The 19,582-nt window shown below is 46.0% G+C and overlaps 1 protein-coding gene across 3 annotated transcripts; it reads left to right on the top strand.

Moving 5' to 3' along the window:
• The first annotated feature begins 1,306 nt into the window (after positions 1–1,306).
• On the top strand, positions 1,307–18,420 carry LOC122047388 (macro domain-containing protein VPA0103-like). 3 transcript variants are annotated; one of them, XM_042608640.1, is made up of 8 exons: positions 1,307–1,693; positions 15,963–16,011; positions 16,085–16,208; positions 16,296–16,391; positions 16,496–16,570; positions 16,654–16,723; positions 17,979–18,066; positions 18,184–18,420. In XM_042608640.1, exons 1-7 carry the CDS (start codon positions 1,373–1,375, stop codon positions 18,063–18,065), a joined length of 822 nt encoding a protein of 273 aa, XP_042464574.1. In that variant the 5' UTR covers positions 1,307–1,372; the 3' UTR covers position 18,066; positions 18,184–18,420. The 3 variants fall into 3 exon arrangements, with proteins under 3 accessions (XP_042464574.1, XP_042464573.1, XP_042464575.1); XM_042608639.1 differs by having other exon boundaries at positions 18,149–18,420; XM_042608641.1 differs by having other exon boundaries at positions 1,309–1,693; positions 16,106–16,208; positions 17,979–18,420.
• The last annotated feature ends 1,162 nt before the right edge of the window (positions 18,421–19,582 follow it).

The following is a 19,582-nucleotide window of genomic DNA, read 5'->3' as shown; positions in this document are numbered from 1 at the left end:
CCTTTCACCCCGCCCGGTAAGGCTGGAGGTGGTTCGCTCGGCCATCCTCTTTCCCTTTGAATGCCGACCGGATCTTTATCTCAACCCCATGTTGAGATATTCACCGATCGGAACTCTGATGCCGCTCGGCCTCCTGCCGTTGACGTCGCTTATTGCTCTATCCGCTCGGCTTGTGCCTTCTGTTTCTGTTGTTCCACAAGCTTAGCTACTCTTGCCTCGATCAGAGCGTCGAGCTCCTCCGTGGAGAGCATCACCGTATGCGGTCGTCCAGCATCGTCCATTGCTTCCGCTCGGATTCAGGTGCGTTCCCACAGACGGCGCCAATTTGATCCTGTCCGAACGCTGAATCAACGGACGTTGGGCACGTGGCGCTCTCCGAACTGATGACGTGGACCTCCGGCCGGTCGTAGGGGCCTCCGGCGAACCTGCAAGGAAGTCGGGCCGGGAAGGGGTTCCCGGCGACGACCCTCCGACGCTCAAGTCAGGCAAGAGGAAACTAGGAAGTGACTTCGAATATCAGAGCATGCGTACCTCCGGGGAAGTGTGAGGACCCTTATATAGAGCTGTGAAGAGGCTCATGCACACATACCGAGGCGAATACGTGTCCTATTACCATACCGCAGTATGAGCTTATTAGAGGAGCTTGCCTGACACCATACTGCTACAGTCCGAGCACCTCTCTGATGGGACAGTAGAACCTTCCGTCATATGCTTCTGCGTATGGGTTAGTCGTCGAACACACTTGTTGTCAGAAGATGTTCCCCGATGTTTCCCTTGTCCTTTTGTTTCTTCTGTCCCCGCGCCGAGCATCCAGCCGCTCGGCAGTCCCATCACGTCCGATCGGATACAAGTACTGGTACGCTCGGGAGATTCCCGGTCATGTGCTCGGCTGAAACCGTTTACGGCCTTGCTGTCGTATGCCTCGGCCGAGCGGGCTACCCGTTCGGTCCGGCGACCTTGTTCACCATGAGCGTTGGAAACCCGACTCCCCGCCGGGCTGTCTTGGATTCTGTTCTGACCCGTTCGGCCGATTGACCGGACCCTTATCCGATCGACCGAATCTTATCTTGTCCTTAGACTTTTGACCCTAAGTATCATTGATTTCCCTCAAAAGAAGTCCCCTGTCTGTACTGCCAGATCAGTGTGTATTCACTTTTTCTTGAGATTCATATCATTTTTCTGATCGATATAAACCCACAGTATTGAAAATCTGATCTAAATCTGACATATTTATCACCTCTACCGGGAGTGAGGGATCATCGTAAACTTAAATCAAAGATTCTTGGTTAAATAAGGAATTTAGAAAAAAAAAAAATAATAAACGAAGTGACCGGGGAGAGAAGGATACCCATTCCGCGACGCTCCCTCTCAAATGTTGGCGTCTGCTTCATCGTCATTCTTGCTATCAAAAGCCGCTCGGCACCTCATCACTCCCTCTCTGAGAAGGTTCACCAGGGTTCCAGCAGTCGAGAACCCTCTCAGGACCTTCCGCACTATACCGGTGTTCCCAATCTCCTCCTCCAGCGGCATGGAACAACAGGTGGCGTCCCACCCGGCCGCTGCTAGGGCAGGGTTTTCGGCCTCATCCGCCGGTGGATCTGTCCTAACCTTCCAGTTCTCTCCTCTGAGCGTCCTTAAGATCCAGAAAGGAGATATCACCTTGTGGTCCGTGGACGGGTCAACCGACGCGATCGTGAGTATCGCAAAACCGGCATCCTTCAATTTGAACTCATTTCTTTATTTTTATTGCAGTGATATTGATTGTTGTTCTCCTCTTTTATATGAATTTTTCAGCTAGGCTAGTTTTGTTTAGGAAGATCTTTTGGGGATTCAGACCTGGTATAGGGAAGTGAGTAGTGTTCTGTATTAACTTCTATATTTGTTTAGTTGCATCTGACTGCATGATGCAAGCCCAAACATTTAGTGCCCATCGTTCTTCATGGGAAGACATTGTCATTCCCGGTGTAATAAGATCATGCTTAAGGCGCGACTTCCCCAATGACGTCTGAGATATTGCCACAATGAGACAAACTAGAGATCAGATTTGGCAACTTATATCTGTGGACACTAAGTATAAATCACATTGAAGGAGTGGAAGTCTTCTTTCAACCAGTTTGAGCAGCATGACCTCCAGAGAGTTAGGAGACTATAAAGTGATGCAGCGGAAATCTGCTACCTCGCTGAAAATTACTGACGAAGCTTCCTTTCGAGATGTGGCTGGACTGGCATAGAGCAACACACGTTAGAGAATGCTGGGAGTCATCGGCCCTTCAAATGCTTAAGTCACCATGGGTGCCATGGAAATAATATAACAGTAAAAATATAAAGGAAGAAAACAGTAGAGAATTTAAATTTTGATAATAGAGACCACCATTAGGTGTGCTATTTATAGAGACTCTTGCTCCAAAACCCTAACGGATTATTGGATCTTGTGGATTGCTAATCGTGTGCTGGTCATGCCAATGTCCAATTCATATCTGGAGCATGGCCACATGTATTGGGTTTGCTAAAGTGGAATTGGCCATGTAGGCTGAGCCGTTACGCTGGAGATGGATTATTACACAGGGTATCAATAAGAAAACAAATAATGATAATTCTTATACAACTTAAAATACCCATTGTTATATGTGATGATGTAGTCCCATCACTTTGTTTCATGGAAGGTGCTGTTTTCTAGCACAACCAAAAGCTATGGCTTTGGTAGTTTGGCATGTGGTATCTGCACTGGAGACTTAGATCTTTGCGCAATTTGTTAAGGTGGTTTTTAATATCCAAACACTACTCAAGGAAGAAATTAAAGAAATAAAGGAAACATATAAAATGGGAAACCACTAATAAGACTAAAATATGATTCTTTGCATTCCACTTTCAAGCTGACATTTTTCTCCATTGAGTAGCAATGAGCTCTAATTAGTCCTATGTTCTATTTTTCATAGAAATTTGGTCTAATCAATGTGATTCAGCCATAGCCCAACTATATTGCTTGAATGACGCCTTTCAATAAATGGCTTAAAGTTGAAAGTTTTCTTGTGCACACACCATAGACATATACTATTCGGAGATGAATTAGTAGTTTTCTTCTATTTTCAATGCCCCACATCCCATGGGCCTACTCAATGCTTATAGCATGCTCACAACTAAGAGACTTTTTCTCTTCTCACTGTGTCTATTTGTTTTTTTAATTAAGATAATTATTAACTAGATTATTCATCTTCTCCATCTGATTCACTCCTATAAAAACAATTTTTGGTCAAACAAAATAAATTATCTTAGGGCTCAATGAGCCAACTGAAATACTTGTCAGGATGGAAATGAGGTCAACAAGTTCAGTCTGCATAAATATGTCCATTAAAAAGATAAACAAGCTTGACTCAAACTCAACCAAGCTAACAAATTTGTGTTCAAAATTGTTTATTCGAATGTTCATCAAGCTCTAGCAGCGTTTCTGCTTTTATTGAGTGGCAAGCTTAACTGGAGCCAATATCCTTATACTTAAGAATTGTAGAGATGAAACTTAGCTTCTTGATAAACTTAAGTCTAGACAAATAGACTTAATTTTTTAGCTTATTTATTTGTTGATTATTATGAACCAACAATACAACTTTGTGACATGTTTGATCAAAGATTATTTAGAATATTTTGGTGACTATAATGCATAAGGATAGTATCTATTCAAGTTTGGCATCGGGTTGATGAATAAGATTTGAATATGTACTTTATTAATATGATACATTTTAAATTGACAATTAAACAAAACATTGTATATATAAAATAATAATGCAACTTCCATATAAAACTTCAACTACACATGCTAGATTGTATTAATACTTGCTTAAAAAATAACTAAACCTGTTATATGACACTTATGTGTTAATTTTGTTTATTAACTACTCAAGCAATATTCACAATAACCATTGAACACTTCACAAGTTTTTTCCTTAACTTTAGCATGCCTAGCTTACATTATTTCATTCTAATTGTTTAAACCTAGGTTAATTATTTGTGAGTGATCCGGCGGTAAAAATCCGGAACCCCATAAGGAGTCAACGCTGAGGGGAGGTCAAAGGGTCTAGTGGTTCGCCAGAAAAGGGCAAGCCGACCGGACTCAGAAGAAAGGGAAATCTGATAGTAAAAGGTACCCTGGTAGGGACCAGGGTTCCGACGCTCAAATGAAACAGTGTATAATGACCGAGCGGAAGGAGGTGCCGCCCGGACGGCGCAAAGAATCAAGCCCGTCCGGACGACGTTCATCGCCCGCTCGGCGGGCCGGGCACCCCCGTCAGACGGTGGGTAAAAGACGGGGACGTCTGCTGACAGCCGTCAAGTCGTATGGCTATGCCATACTTCTAGTCTGACAACGGGTGGTCCTGCCGTCCCATCAAAGGACATGCTCGACGGTGGCAGCATGGTGTCAGGTAAGCTCTCTGACAAGTGCATACCGTGGTATGGGTTGCTGACACGTACGCACCTCGGTAGGCATGCATCAGTTCCTTCTCCATCCTATATAAAGAGGATATTACTTCGCCGAAGGTACGCATAATACAAATTTGGCAGCCGCTTTCTCCACCACTTACCTGACTTGAGCGTCGGAGGGTCGTCGCCGGGAACCCCTTCCCGGCTAGACTTTGGTGCAGGATCCCCGGAACTTCGTTCGACCAGCCGGAGGTTCACTCCAACGATTGGGAGCGTGCCGCGTGCCCAGTGTCCCTTGGTTCAGCGATTCGGACAGGATCAAATTGGCGCCGTCTGTGGGAACGCTCCTCCATCCGATCGGAAACAATGGACGAGGCTGGACGACAACACACGGTGACGCTTTCTAGGGAAGAACTCGACGCTCTGGTCGAGATAAGGGCCGCCAAAATTGTTGAACAAAAACAGAAGCCGAACGGCCGGAGCAACAGCAACATCTGCGTCGGGTGGCCGAGCGGAAGCACCTCCAGCCACCGTCGCATTCCACCGGCCTTATTTCGCACCCGGCCGGACCAGCTCGGAGAGATAGAGACTCTTCTTCGAAATGCCAAGGCGAGACGACAGAAAAGGAAAGCTCCCGGTGGACCCATCTCCCGAGCGGACCAATCGCCAATTCTCGGGCTATTCTACGAGACCCTCTACCCCAGCACTACGTGCCTCCGACGATCGGCGAGTATGGAACAACGGACCGGATGACCATCCGTAAGTTTGACAACACACCACGCTCCACCAATACACCATGGGTGAAATGCCGTCTTTCTTACCACTCTCTGGTGCTCAACGGTGGTTCCGGAGGTGCCGGACGGATCCATCACGAGCTTCAAGGAATTCCGAACGACCTTCCTCCACCACTCGCCAGGAGCCGGCATTAGAAGACAAGTGTCGCTTGTTCGCCATCAAGCAAGAGCCGAGAATCGCCGAGCTTACATTCAGAGATTCAACCAAGTGGCGATGGACATCCCAACGCCGGAGACGATGATGAACGCCACGCAAGGCCTCGGATGGGGACTTCTTCCGGCCGCCATCCAAAGCCGCCCGAGACTACGATCACAGCTACATCGAGCCAACGAATATATAAATGTGGAAGAAGCGCAAGCCGCCGAAAAAGGAAGCTCCAGGCGGGCACCTACTCACGCCGCGGAAGCAAAGACACCGCCACAGCCCACCCAGAGGACCGAGGGCCGATGCAATCCGATCCCCCCATGACAAGAGGTGGCTGCCGCTCGGCCCAAGCCAAAGAAGAGGTGGACCCCATGTTCTGCACCTCCACCGGACGGATACGCACAACACGAGGGATTGCCAAGCTTTCCCTTTGGAAAGCCAAGCGACGGTCTCCTCCCATCGTGAGACATAGACCCACGGTCGACCGACCCGCACCGAGAGACACATCAGACACCCAAGCGGCACCGATCTCCGAGGGGAGAATCGCCGGCGTCCAGAGAACGGTCACGACCGTCCGCTCGGGAAGAGGAAAACCGAACAATACTTCCCGAGGCGAGATCAACGTTATTGCGGGACCGACCGGAGGAGACTCAATCGAGCCGAAGGCGGGCGTCCGATACCGCAGATCCACGCTGCTAGAGCAAGAGCGGCAAGTGGACCGAAATCACTTTCGACCCGGACTTGAAGGAGTAAAGTGCCCGACGACGCCACGCTTCATTAAAGCGGTAATAGCAAATTACACCATTCATCGCATATTTGTTGACACAGGGAGCTCGGTCAACATCATATTCAAGAAGGCGTTCGATCACCTGCAAATTGATCGAGCCGAGCTGCTGCCAATGACGACCCCTCTCTACGGGTTTACGGGCAACGAGTTCAGCCGGACGGACAGATCCGGCTAGCCACCTCACTGGGAGAGGAGCCGCTCAAGAGGACCCGGACAATAAACTTCGTGGTGGTCGACTCTCCATCATCCTACAACGTCATTTTGGGACGCCCGGCGAATTCCGAGCGGTTGTCTCAACCTTCCACCAAAAGATAAAGTTCCCGTGGAGGACAAAGTAGGAGAAGTGCGTGGAGATCAGCTAGCAGCTCGGCGGTGCTATATAGAGACGATCCGAGCAGCTCGGAAGGCGCCCGAATCGAGGTACACTCCATAACCGAGAAACCTCCCGCTTAACTTATGATGAAAGGAGGAAGTTCAGATCCATCCGACCCGACCGGAGGCCACGACTTTATCGCCTCGGATCCGAAGGAAGAGCGTATGAGAAGGCGATCCAATGCCTCCAAATAAATCACGATGTCTTTGTCTGTCGACACATGAGTTGCGAATTTCGCCAAGCTGGCGCGGCGAGTTGCATGTCCGACCGCACGCCGCCAAGGTAGAAAAGGGACTTGATGCGAACAAAATGCCATCATCCGGTGGAAGTAGAAACTCTGAAGGCCGGCCACATACGCGAGGTGCAGCTCCCGAGGCTGGCCAACGTGGTATTGGTCTCCAAGCCGGCAAGTGGAGGGTCTGCATCGACTTCGGGACCTAAACAAAGCGTGCCCCAAGGATTTTATCCTCCCCGAATAGATCAACTGGTGGACTCTACGGTCGGCTAATTGCATGCTCGACGCCTACCAAGGATATCATCAGTGCCGCTGAAGATCAAGAAAGTAAGTCAGAATGGCCGACACATATTGCTGTGATGCCGGATGATCAAGAATCGCCGGGCCACCTATCAACGCTTGATGAACAAGGTGTTCAAGGAGCAAATCGGTATGGAAGTTTATGTGGATGACATTCTTATCAAATCCGTCCTAGTGCCGATCTTTTCAAGGATATGGAAGAAACCTTCCACTGCGCAAATACGGAGTCAAGCTAAATCCCGAAGTGCCTGTTCGGAGATAAAGGAGGGCTTGGGGTATATAGTGACCGAAGCGGGAATCAAGCAAATCCCAAAGAAGGTGAAAGCACCGCAAGACATCGCCGAAGAAATATAAGAGAAGTGCAAAGGTTGACCGGTTGATAATTGCTTTATCCAGATTCATCTCCAGAACCGCCGACCGGAGCCCGCCATTCTTCAAGATCTACGCTACTAAGTTCCATGGGATGAAGAGTGTGACCGAGCATTTGAAGAATGAAGACATATCTAAATTCTCTCGCTGTCTTGCTAAGCCGACGGGGTGAGTCATCAGATATGTATCTGTGTCAATCGAGTACGTCTGTAGGCTCAAGATTGTGAGGGCGAGCGCTAAGAGCCGTGTATTTTCTAAGCCACATTTTAAAAGACGCTGAATCTCGTTACACTGGGCTCGAGAAGTTGGCCTTAGCTTTGGTTCTAGCCGCTCGGCGCCTTCGACCGTATTTCTTGGCTCACACCATCATTGTCCGAACGAACAGTCCACTCGGAAGGGTGCTGTTGAATCCAGAAGCGTCCGGACGGCTTATCAAGTGGACGACAGAATTAAGTGAATTTGACATCCAATATCAGCCCCGCTCGGCGATTAAAGCCCAATCCTTGGCTGATTTTGTGACCGAAGTGCAAAGACCAGAGCCGGAAGCTATGTGGAGAATATATGTGGATGGATCCTCCACTCGACTCGGAAGTGGGATCGGAATATTACTACTCTCACCTCAGGAGGAAAAGATGCACTTATCCGTCCGGCTAGATTACAAAGCGACTAACAATGAAGCCGAGTACGAGGCCCTTATAGCCGGATTGCAGGCCGCTCGGCATGTGGGGGCCGGTCGGGTGACACTTTATTCGGATTCACTGTTAGCCGCTCAGCAACTCTCCGGCACCTTTGAAATCAACTGTGTTCGGCTTAAGCTCTACGCTGAGGCCTTTGAAAAACTCAAAGCTACTTTCCGAGAGGTGTTTATTCAGAAGATTCCCCGAACGGAGAACCAGGCGGCCGATGAGTTAGCCAAACTCGCGAGTTCAATAACGCCGGTCACCATTCAGCAAAAAAATACTGCTGGTGGCGTATGTCGACCGGATGCAAGGCCTCACATTTCCAAGCGACTGGAGGACACCTATTATAGAATTTCTCCGTTCGGGCACCGCACCATCCGATGAATATGCAGCCCGGCTCCTCGGAAGAAGAGCCGGTCGGTTTACGCTCATCTACAAGAAAGCTTTCTCGCGTCCTTTGCTAAAATGTGTAAGCTCGGAGGACTCAGATTACATCCTGAAGTACATCAAGGATCATGCGGAGGTCATCCGAGCGGCCGTCGTTAGCTAAGAAGATCCTCCTGGCCGGACTCGGACAGTATCTACTTGCCTTTCATGCGAAGTATCACAACTTCTCTCACCGACCGCCAGAGGAGATGAAGGCATCAACCATCTCATGTCCGTCGATCAACGGGAATGAATATTGTGGGTCCATTTCCGATGGCGACGGGCAGAGAAATTCTTACTAGTGGCGGTGAGATTACTTCTCCAAGTGGGTGGAGGCCGAGCCGCCAAAGATTCTTGAACAAATGGTTAAAAATTCATCCGGCAACACATCATTTGTCGGTTCGGCGTCCCTCGCCGACTAGTGTCCGACAACGGGCGGCAGTTCACATGGAAGATGTTAGAGGATTGGTGCAAGAGCTACAGATTGAGCGACATTTCACATCCGTGGCCTATCCTCGGAGCAACGGTCAAGTCGCCAAGGAAATTCTTCGGATTCTGCGCTCGGCTCGACCATTTGGGAGGAGTTGGCGGATAGTCGGGCGTCTTGTGGGCCATCCGAACGACGCCGAAAGAAGGGATGGAGTCACACCGTTCCATTTGGTATATGGCGGTGAGGCCGTCATTCCGGTCGAAGTGAGTCCGGCCGGATCCAGAGCTACGATGACGATAACGCGAACGAAGAAACATGGAGCGGGACTTGGTAGAAGAGGAAAGGGCAAAGGCGTCCGTTCGGTGATGGCATACCGTCGTGGATGAAGCAAAACTACAACCGGCGCGTCATCCAGCGTTCCAGGTCGGCGACCTTGTTTGGAAGAAGGTCAAGCCGGTCGGTGACGTCGGCAAGCTTGAAGCTCCATGGGCGGGTCCTTTCAAAATCATCGAAAAGCTCCGCTCGGGCGCGTATTATCTGGAGGATGAGGACGGTCGGCAGCTAGATAGACCGTGGAGCGCGAACCACCTCCAGCCTTATCGGGCGGGGTGAAAGGTGTATCACTGTAAATCACCATGTGTACATTTTTCGACTGATTACTGAAAATGCAGAAATGAAAAGTCAAAAGAGCGAAAATAAGGCATTATCATCGAAAATCGAAGGCCCCGTACCGTTCGGACGGAGGTAAATTATCCAAGCCAAAATGCTCGACGAAATAGACCATGAGCCGTTCGGCCAGGAGTACGTTCTCCGCGCTGGGTGACAGGTGCGCTAAATATAAATGTATATACTTTTTCGTCGCCTATATGCTTGCGATGCAGGAAGCAAAAAGATAAAAACACATTGAGCATTCTCCGATGAACGGCTTGAAGACCCCGAGCTGTTCGGCCGGGCTGCATACTAGTGTGGCAGGAAGGAAAACCAAAACCCTGCGCTGATCAGGGTGATAGAGGGAGGTTATTGCCCGGAGCGAAGGCCTGAGTCGTTCGGCCAGGTACATTTTAGCCGATACTACCTCGGGGATGATTATGCACAAGCCCAGCGCTCGACGACGAAGGCCGAGCCGTTCGGCCGGGTGTGTAGTCTCACTGGGACGCCGACGAGCCCCATCGTTAAAAATCGAGAGCCGCGCCGATCGGCTATAAATATCCGCGCCGACGAGCCCCGTCGTTAAAAATCGAGAGCCGCGCCGACCGGCTATAAATATCCGCGCCGACGAGCCCCGTCGTTAAAAATCGAGAGACGAGCCGGCGTATCATAAATATCCGTGCCGACGAGCCGTCGTTAAAATCGACCGGCTATAAATATCCAAGCCGACGAGCCCGTCGTTAAAATCAAGAGCCGCGTCGGCTATAAATAATCCGAAGTGACGCGCCGACGAGCCCGTCGTTAAAAATCGAGAGCCGCCGCTATAAAATCCGCCGAGCTCCGACGATAAATATCTAGAGACGAGCCGGCGTCTATAAATAATCCGAGCGGACGCGCCGACGAGCCCCGTCGTTAAAAATCGAGAGCCGCGCCGACCGGCTATAAACATCCGAGCGCGAAGTAAAAGATGGTTAATCAGAATTAAAAAATGCGAGCAAGTGAACGAGCGCCATCAGTGGTGCCGAGCGGAAGAGTTTAAAAAAAAAAAAAAAAAAAAAACACTTAAAGTGGGGACGAGGGAAAAATTTCTCGCTAAAATAGGAAGGAACCGAAGATTGTCTGATATGCAAGCCAAAAAAGTCATTTACACAGATAATCGGGGCCGAACGGCGGGAATTCAAAAAGAAGTTAAACAGAAACGCTCCTCACACATCAAAATCAAAAAGAGCGTCGGGGATGGTGCCCATCACGCTCGCCAGATCCTCGTCGGGGATGGTCAGCTCGGCAGACAGGTGACCTTTGGTCTTCAGATAGCCCACCGCCGCCTTAATGGCCTCCTCGAACGTGAGGGATATCTTGTCGGTAAACTTCTCTCCGAAGTCTTCCGAGCGGAGGAACGCCTTCCTCACTTCGTCCGAGCGGGCCGACTCCCCCTCTTGATATTCCTTGAGCGCGGCATGGGCAGCGTCACTAGCGGCTTGTAGATCCTTCAAGTCCCCATCGAATCTTTGGAGATCAGCCGAGCGGCTCTCTTTTTCGGTGGCCAGCAGAGCGTCGAGATCCTTGATGCGTTGCTCCAGCCCCCGGATCTCCACCTTCATGTGGTCCATATCGTTGATGGCCTGTCGCTTCCGAGTGGTCGCCGTCTGGATCTCCTTGTCTCGTTGTTTAATCATTGTTTCGAGCCGAACGACCTTGCTCGCCAGATCAGCAGTTCGTTTCCGCTCGGCTTCTAGTGATTTCTTGGCCTTCTCCAGAGCGGTCGTTGACTGCCTGGCATCCCCCGCCGTTTTTTGTTTCTTCAGTTCCTCCTCCAGCTCGGCCAACCGATCGCTAATGGCGATCTGCTCCACCCAGTTCTGCTAGCAAACACGAGCAGGTTAAAAACTTCAAATAAGAGAGAAAGGAAGGAGAGGGGCTATACCCCGGTAGCCGATTGAAGGTTGCTGTCGCCGAGCTGCCCGGGAGTCAACTTGGCTATACGACTCCGAGCATCTATCCAAGCTTGCGCGAGAGGACCCGTCAGGGTGATCATCTGCTCAGGAAACACCGGCCGATCGGCGGCAGCCATGTACGCCTCTGAAGGGAGGCGCAGAACGGTTTTAAGTAGATTCTGGCCGCTCGGCCCGCTCTGAGATGGCCCGCCAGCAGAAGAGGTGGGTAGCTCGCCTAAACGCCTGAGACGTCGTCGAGTCCTCGAAGGGCTGGACGGCGGCACTTCCAAGCTGGCCCTCGGAGAATCCTGAGGGGTCGGGGTACTCTCGAGGGAAACTGTTCCGGACAGCACCGGCGCATCTGCACCCCGCTCAGGTTGTGGCTCATCAAGTGTAGAGGCAGGTGCGGATTCCGGTCGCCGGCGTTTCCGAGTGCGCAGCGGCACATCATCGGCCGAACGGCCCTCCACTTCAGCTTCACTCGCAGGTTCTATATTGCCCGTGGCCTCATCAGGAGGGGCAGGGGCGTCTGGGGCTTCTGGGACCGTTGGCGTCCCCTCACCTTCTTCGCCGGCCGGATCAGCCGGAGCAAGGCCCCGTTCGGCGGCCTCCTTGCTCGTCACCGCCTCAATCCGAGCGGCCTTCAGTTTGACCTTCTCGGTGGCTCTGGCCCGCCACATGACCTCAGCTGCAGAAGCAGAGAATAAATCAGTTAGAACAAAATAAAGGGGAAGATAGGGAAGCTTACTCATGCTACAAGGCAGATCGGCTGGTGTAGAAGACAAGCCGAATATATGCATTACTCCTGGGAGAAGCATCTTGTCAATGTGATAGCGCTGACCGACTAGCTGTTCGGCTGCATGGAGATAGTCTGCGTCACCTCTAAACTTGCCGAGCTCCGGTTGCGCAGGCATAGCCGTCTGCCACTTGGTGCGGAAAGGGCCGCTCGGGAAAGCGTATGTAGAAAAATGCTCCTTCCAATGTTTGTTGGAGCTCGGCATATTATCGAAAAGGACGAAGCCTATCCTAGATTGGAAAACAAAGGTGCCCCACTCGGCTTGCTTGGGATAGTAGAAGTAGTGGAAGATTTTTGGGGTTAAGGGAATGCCGTTCAGCTTGAACAAAACTACCACTCCGCTCAGCAATCTAATAGAATTGGGAACTACTTGGCCGAGCGGAATGCGGAAATAGTTGCAAACTTCTAAGAAAAATTTGTGAGGAGGAAAATGTAGTCCGGCTAGGAATTGATCACGGAAGAAGACAACAGTGCCGGACGGAGGATCGTTAGACCGATCGGAAGGCGTGGCTAACACTATTTCGTGGTCGGTCGGTAGGTCATATGCTCGAGTAAGGCGCATGGCGTCTTCCTCGTCGAACCGACTTTCCATGTTCGAGTACCAAAGACCCGGAGCACCGCCGGTTGACTGCGAGGTACTGGTCATGATCGAAAGGCCAGAATGCGGGATAGAAGAAGATGGTTCAAGCGATGGAAGAAAACCGACTGACAAGGATGATTAACAGAAAGAGGAATGCGTCTGGAGCGAGAAAAAGGATCTTACAAACGAGGGAGATGATCGGAAGTTGCCGTGTGATCGTCGGAAAATCTGAGCACAAAGTCGCCGGCGAAAGGAGGAGTGACAGGAATCTGGAAACGAAGAAGACGAAATGCGGCGGAAACCGAGTCAAGGGTCTTATATCGCCGCCCGGAAACGATCTCCACCGTCCGATCCAGGTCGTCGATATCGAGGTTGTCATCGGATCGTCCGTTTCAAACGGCGGCTGTCCCATCGGAAGTGACGCAACCGCCATACTCTGACAAATGCACGGTCGCCACGTGTCAGCCGGTTACTAGCCGCATTTAATGAGCTCCTCTTACCGTGCGCAGAGCACGTGATGGGTAGTGTGGGAGAACAACGGACATCGATTCCAAGAAAGTACAAGGCATGGACAGAGTATCGCCGAACGGAAAGATATCGCCGCTCGGCTGAGCATCCTTATGCATGGCCGAGCGGCCTAAGGCAATGATCATTGTTCGACAGATCGGCGGTCCAGTCAGTCGGACTTTGCCTCCTTCGACTAGACTCGAGAGGAAGGCAAGTGATCCGGCGGTAAAAATCCGGAACCCCATAAGGAGTCAACGCTGAGGGGAGGTCAAAGGGTCTAGTGGTTCGCGAGAAAAGGGCAAGCCGACCGGACTCAGAAGAAAGGGAAATCTGATAGTAAAAGGTACCCTGGTAGGGACCAGGGTTCCGACGCTCAAATGAAACAGTGTATAATGACCGAGCGGAAGGAGGTGCCGCCCGGACGGCGCAAAGAATCAAGCCCGTCCGGACGACGTTCATCGCCCGCTCGGCGGGCCGGGCACCCCCGTCAGACGGTGGGTAAAAGACGGGGACGTCTGCTGACAGCCGTCAAGTCGTATGGCTATGCCATACTTCTAGTCTGACAACGGGTGGTCCTACCGTCCCATCAAAGGACATGCTCGACGGTGGCAGCATGGTGTCAGGTAAGCTCTCTGACAAGTGCATACCGTGGTATGGGTTGCTGACACGTACGCACCTCGGTAGGCGTGCATCAGTTCCTTCTCCATCCTATATAAAGAGGCTATTACTTCGCCGAAGGTACGCATAATAAAAATTTGGCAGCCACTTTCTCCACCACTTACCTGACTTGAGCGTCGGAGGGTCGTCGCCGGGAACCCCTTCCCGGCTAGACTTTGGTGCAGGATCGCCAGAACTTCGTTCGACCAGCCGGAGGTTCACTCCAACGATTGGGAGCGTGCCGCGTGCCCAGTGTCCCTTGGTTCAGCGATTCGGACAGGATCAGTGAGTTTGTTCATTTGATTTTCTGTTAGTTCACAACCAGAAATACTTGTACATGTGCCCAGCATAATCTTGAATATCATTATTTATATTGCAAAGATGTACGTGATATGGTGAAGAAATACATATCCAGATGCAGCTAAACCACTTTTAATATATTGGTTCCTCATTCTTACTACATACTGATTTTCCCTGTCTCTTAGCTATTCCAAGAAAACTTGGGCTGTTGTTCCATGGTCAATTTTATGAAATATAGTTGAAAATGCAATCACCTAATTCTTGTCGGTTCACTCAATGCTTCAGCGAAAACTTATGCCTGTATAAATTTTTGAACTACACTTCACTATCATTAATATTTTCTGCATATTGATTTCTTTGTCCCTTAACCAAAATACTTGTGCTCCTCCTCCGGGTCAAGTTTATGAAGTATTATTGAAACATTAAAGGGTAACCAGCCTGTTTATTGGGAGTTCGTTGGACTTTGTATAAAAAGTATTTATGCTTGTATACTATTTCAACTTTACTTCACTCATTAAGGTTGAAATTCATTCTAATTGGAATAACTTTTCCCAGAATTTTTTTGCACCCATAGTACGGAGGAGAAAATATTAACTTGGCTATGGTTTGCTTTATAGATGCCTTCTTTTGTAGATTGTCTTCAAATAGGATATCTGGTGTCATCGAGTCATGTTGATGAATTGACTCCATCATATATTAGAGCCGTCAATTTGGGTTGGGTCCTTCGGGTTTGCCCGCCTCGCCAAACAATTTAAGTAAGTTGGGTTGAAATTTTATCAACCCGGACAGGCTGATCTGCTTGGGCCCGACCCATGATCTGCCTGGGTCCGCGACCTGTGCATGTCAGCTTGCGTGGGGCTTGAGTTGGCCCATGGGTTGAAAAAAAAATTCGCCAAAACTTAAAATTAAAGTGGAAAATTGAATGGGCTCGTGAGTTTGACCCGCCTAATCCGTAACCCAAACTTAAAAATTTTAATCTTTTCTATAATTTTTTTTTTTTTTTTTAGTGGGCTCGTGGTTGGCCCGCCTAACTCGCCTTGGGTTGGGTTGGAGATTTTCCAATCCGCCAAGATGACGGGTCAGCCAACCTGCCCTGTCAAATGGTCGGCCCGCCTAACTCGCCTTGGGTTGGGTTGGAGATTTTCCAATCCGTCAAGATGATGGGTCAGCTAGCTAGCCCGCCCTGTCAAATGGCCGGCCCGCCCCGCTACGGGCCGACCCGTTTGACAGCAGCTCTACCATATATGGTGGTTGGTTAAGATTTGGAGTTTTGGAAGGCCTTTGTTGCAGATTGTTTGTGTATAGGATAACTAGTGGCCTCAAGTGACAAATGATTAATGAATTGATTTCATGATGATAGAGGAAAATTGTTTGATACAATTAGAGTGACAAATTTTTGACTCTATCAGAGTCAAGTCCAAGCTGCTGTTTTGGAAGTAGTTAAATTATGTCTACTTTGCATTTTTTGCCAATTTAATAAGTTTCCTCTAACTCTGGAAAAGGCAACAGCATTATATAAGGTCTCACCTTTTAGTTTTTATTGTATGAGTTGCAAACTTGCAAGTAAGTGATGGGTGGTAAATTTCAGGTAAATGCAGCTAACAAACAACTGCTTGGAGGTGGTGGTGTGGATGGAGGTAGCATTTAAATTCTGCCAAGGATGTTATCCTTTCTCTCTCTTTTTTTTAATTCTTTTTTTCCCTTTTGAAGACTGGAGCTTTTTTTTATCAGCTATACATAGAGCTGCTGGCCCAGAACTTCTTGATGCATGTCGTAAGGTACCAGAGGTCCGCAGAGGAGTACGCTGCCCCACAGGAGAAGCCAGAATTACTCCGTATGTTTTATTTCTGTTAAATGCAATAGTTTGTTGCATGCTAACCCTACCTGTCAATTACCACAAAATGACTTACATGGTGTACAGAGCATTCCGGTTGCCTGTTTTTTATGTGATACACACTGTTGGCCCTATTTATGATGAAGATGAGCACCCTGAGGTTTCTCTCAGTAATGCATTTAGGTGAAGAGAGCTTCCTATATTGATGCCTGTTCTAACTTAAAACATGCTTGCCTTTCAATCTGATGATCACTTTAAAGCTCAACTATCTGCATTCTCTATTGCAGAAATAGCTTGAAGCTTGCCAAAGAAAATAATATTCAATACATTGCTTTTCCAGCCATTTCTTGTGGTGTTTACAGGTATCCATTTTAGCCGTTTATGCTTGTGTAAGTTTAACTGCTGCTCATGTTTTCTTGTGATTTTTCATTCTATTTTGTTGAAGATATCCTTTCAAAGAAGCTTCCAGAATTGCAATATCAGTGTTGAAAGAGTTCCCTGACACCTTTAAAGAGGTAGATGTGTAGTTACATACTCTTTGAAATGGATTACACTTTCCTTGTTATGGAGAAAAATATGCTCATATTGTAAAGTTGGTTAAGTTCATTCATCAGGTCTTTTCAAGTTTTGTACTTTGATATTTATTTTCATGTTTCGCTTTGTTCTCTTTATATAGATGCCTTGAAATTGTTAATAGTGTCATGGAATCTGAATGTTCATTAGTATATAAGCATTTTGATGCTGTTCTTAGTACTAACTGACAATATTGTGCTAATAGCTAGATAGAATAAACTCGAACCTTGAATTGTCGACTCAGAAAAGTGAAAACCAAAAGGTTTTAACCAAAGCAAAAATGAACTTTAATGCATTAAATACAACATCACTTATAAGAAAAGAAAACGTGAAAAGCTATCCAAGTTTTATGGATGGGAATATTTACAAGCAAGAGGTATTATATAGCTTGGATTTATTGTCAACCAGGAGATATTATGAAGATATTAGTGATAGAATGAAAACAGAAATTGAAGGGTTGCTTTTTCATGTTTGGTTTGATGGTTGTGCACTTAGGATTAAATCTGAGAAAATTGATATTTTATAAGAATATGACACTATTAAATATACTTTATGGAATATTGAACAATTATAAAATAGTATCTAGTAAATTAGTGTGATTAAAATGAAATGCTAAAATGAACATTTGACATTAGAAAAACGAATTTTTATTATAAAAGAGCTAATATCCTATATCAGTTGAGCATAGCTCTATTAGAATTTTGAATGTGAGAAAACAGACTAAGATGATATTATTATGTTCAAAGATTGCCTTATATGGCAATTACAAAACTTATTACTACATAAGCAGAATAAATTAGGATTTAAGGAATTAGAATTGAAGGGGTGAAGGTAGATGAATGATCGAAGGAAATTCTAACTTAATAAAAAAAATCTAAGGTGTACTTAAAAGTTTAAATATGTGAAATGATATATTCTTAACAAACTTTGAGATCATTTATGGAATAACAACCATATACCGAATTCCGGACTCCTAATAGTTGATACTCATAATTTGTTTATTGTTAAGATATTCATATTCCTTTTTCCGTTTTTCGTGTAAATTCAAAGTGATTCTTCAATCCCTAAATTGCAAGCTGTTGTTGCTTCATTCTCCGGCAAAGGTATTTCATAGAAACTAATCATCTGATTAACTTTTGTAGATTGTGAATGTAATCTACTTGAGTTGAATAATATGCTGATAAATTTTGCTTGCAGATACATTTTGTGTTGTTCTCCGATGAGCTCTATGGTGTTTGGCTTCAAACTGCAAGTGAGGAGACGGGGTTGCAATTGCTTGCTTAATGTGAGTATGGATGTAATCGCAGCGAGCTGGGTTCATTATTTTATGCCATGAGAACCATGCATTGACCATCTATTTAATCCAGAATTCTCAATCGTGTGTGTCCTGAGATCTATACAGGAAGCTCTGGATTGCAAAGACTATCTCTTGTCTGTGCAGTGGGATTAGATTATGCTTAGGTGACAATGACACCAAAATGATTTGATGGGGTGTTTGGTTGATGAGTTTGGGAATGAGGGAATAGAATGATAGTAAAAAATAATGTTTGAATTGTGAGTTTGAGAATGACATTTTGGGAATGATTATTAGATTTATGGGAATCATCAAACTCATATAACTTGATGGGTTTCATTTTCATTCCTATTCTCATTCTATCCTACTATTAAACTCATATCCATATTTATTTTCATTCAGTCTAATATACTAGAGTATCTTTCTAGTATTATTTTTTAATAAACACTTTTTAGTTTAGTTCTATTGTTGGGCTCAAAACAACGGGAAAGAGTTGGCCACAATTTGATCTGTTAGTATACTACGACCCCGCCTGAACACAACCTGAAACTGGATTAGTCACGCTACCCTTAGAAAAAACAAGAAAAAAGAGGCGAGCATACTTTTCCGCCGTTCTTACCCTTTAGATTTTGAGACTAAATATCAACTTGCTTTGCAAAATTGAGCAAACTAAATGTTAAAATAAATTTAACAATTTTGTTTTTAAAAATAAATGAGTAAAATGTAACACATGTATTTTAAAAATGATAATGGATAAACAAATTACAAGATGTTTCACAATATTAATGAATCGTAAATTGGATATTTAAAAAAAATAATCAAAAGGGCATTAGATATTTTATATAAAAATATAATTTTTAAATGTATTATTTAATAGTTGGTATAATATAAAAAAATTATTATTTTATTTTAATTAATATTATTATATATAAATATTATTATATATTTGATCAAAATTATTTAAATTTTATTAAAATCTATCGAAATCGATTTATGAATTGTAGTAGCTATTTAAGTATTTATTCAATTGTAATTAAAGTTTTGAATTATACATAGCATTATATTAAAATAGTTTTTAATGATTTAATTAAAATTATTTTAAATCGATTAAAATTTGTTTTAAACAGTTATAGCATCTAGTTAAATAGTTGCTGCATAATTAGTAATTACTATAATGTTATAATAATATTATATTAACTGCTACAAGTATTATGATAACATAATATTTTTGAGATAAAATATATGATATGATGCATATTTGATGATTTTTATAAGAGAGGTGTACTCATTTGATTGATCTGTTAAATGTGATATCCTCTTTTAATTATTGTCAAAAATTAATATTATTTTTTAAAAATATTTAATTAGTTTTTCTATATTAGGTATCTAAATCTTATAATTTGATTAATATTGAATAGACAGTCTGATTTCACATTCTACTTACCAAGTAAATTAAGAAATACTTGTGATTGTTCGTCCAAATTGGCCAATATCCTTAGGTTCGTCC

The sequence above is a fragment of the Zingiber officinale genome, chromosome 2B (genome assembly GCF_018446385.1).
Source record: "Zingiber officinale cultivar Zhangliang chromosome 2B, Zo_v1.1, whole genome shotgun sequence".
Classification (NCBI taxonomy): Eukaryota; Viridiplantae; Streptophyta; class Magnoliopsida; order Zingiberales; family Zingiberaceae; genus Zingiber; species Zingiber officinale.
This window is presented reverse-complemented; position numbering and strand designations above follow the sequence as displayed.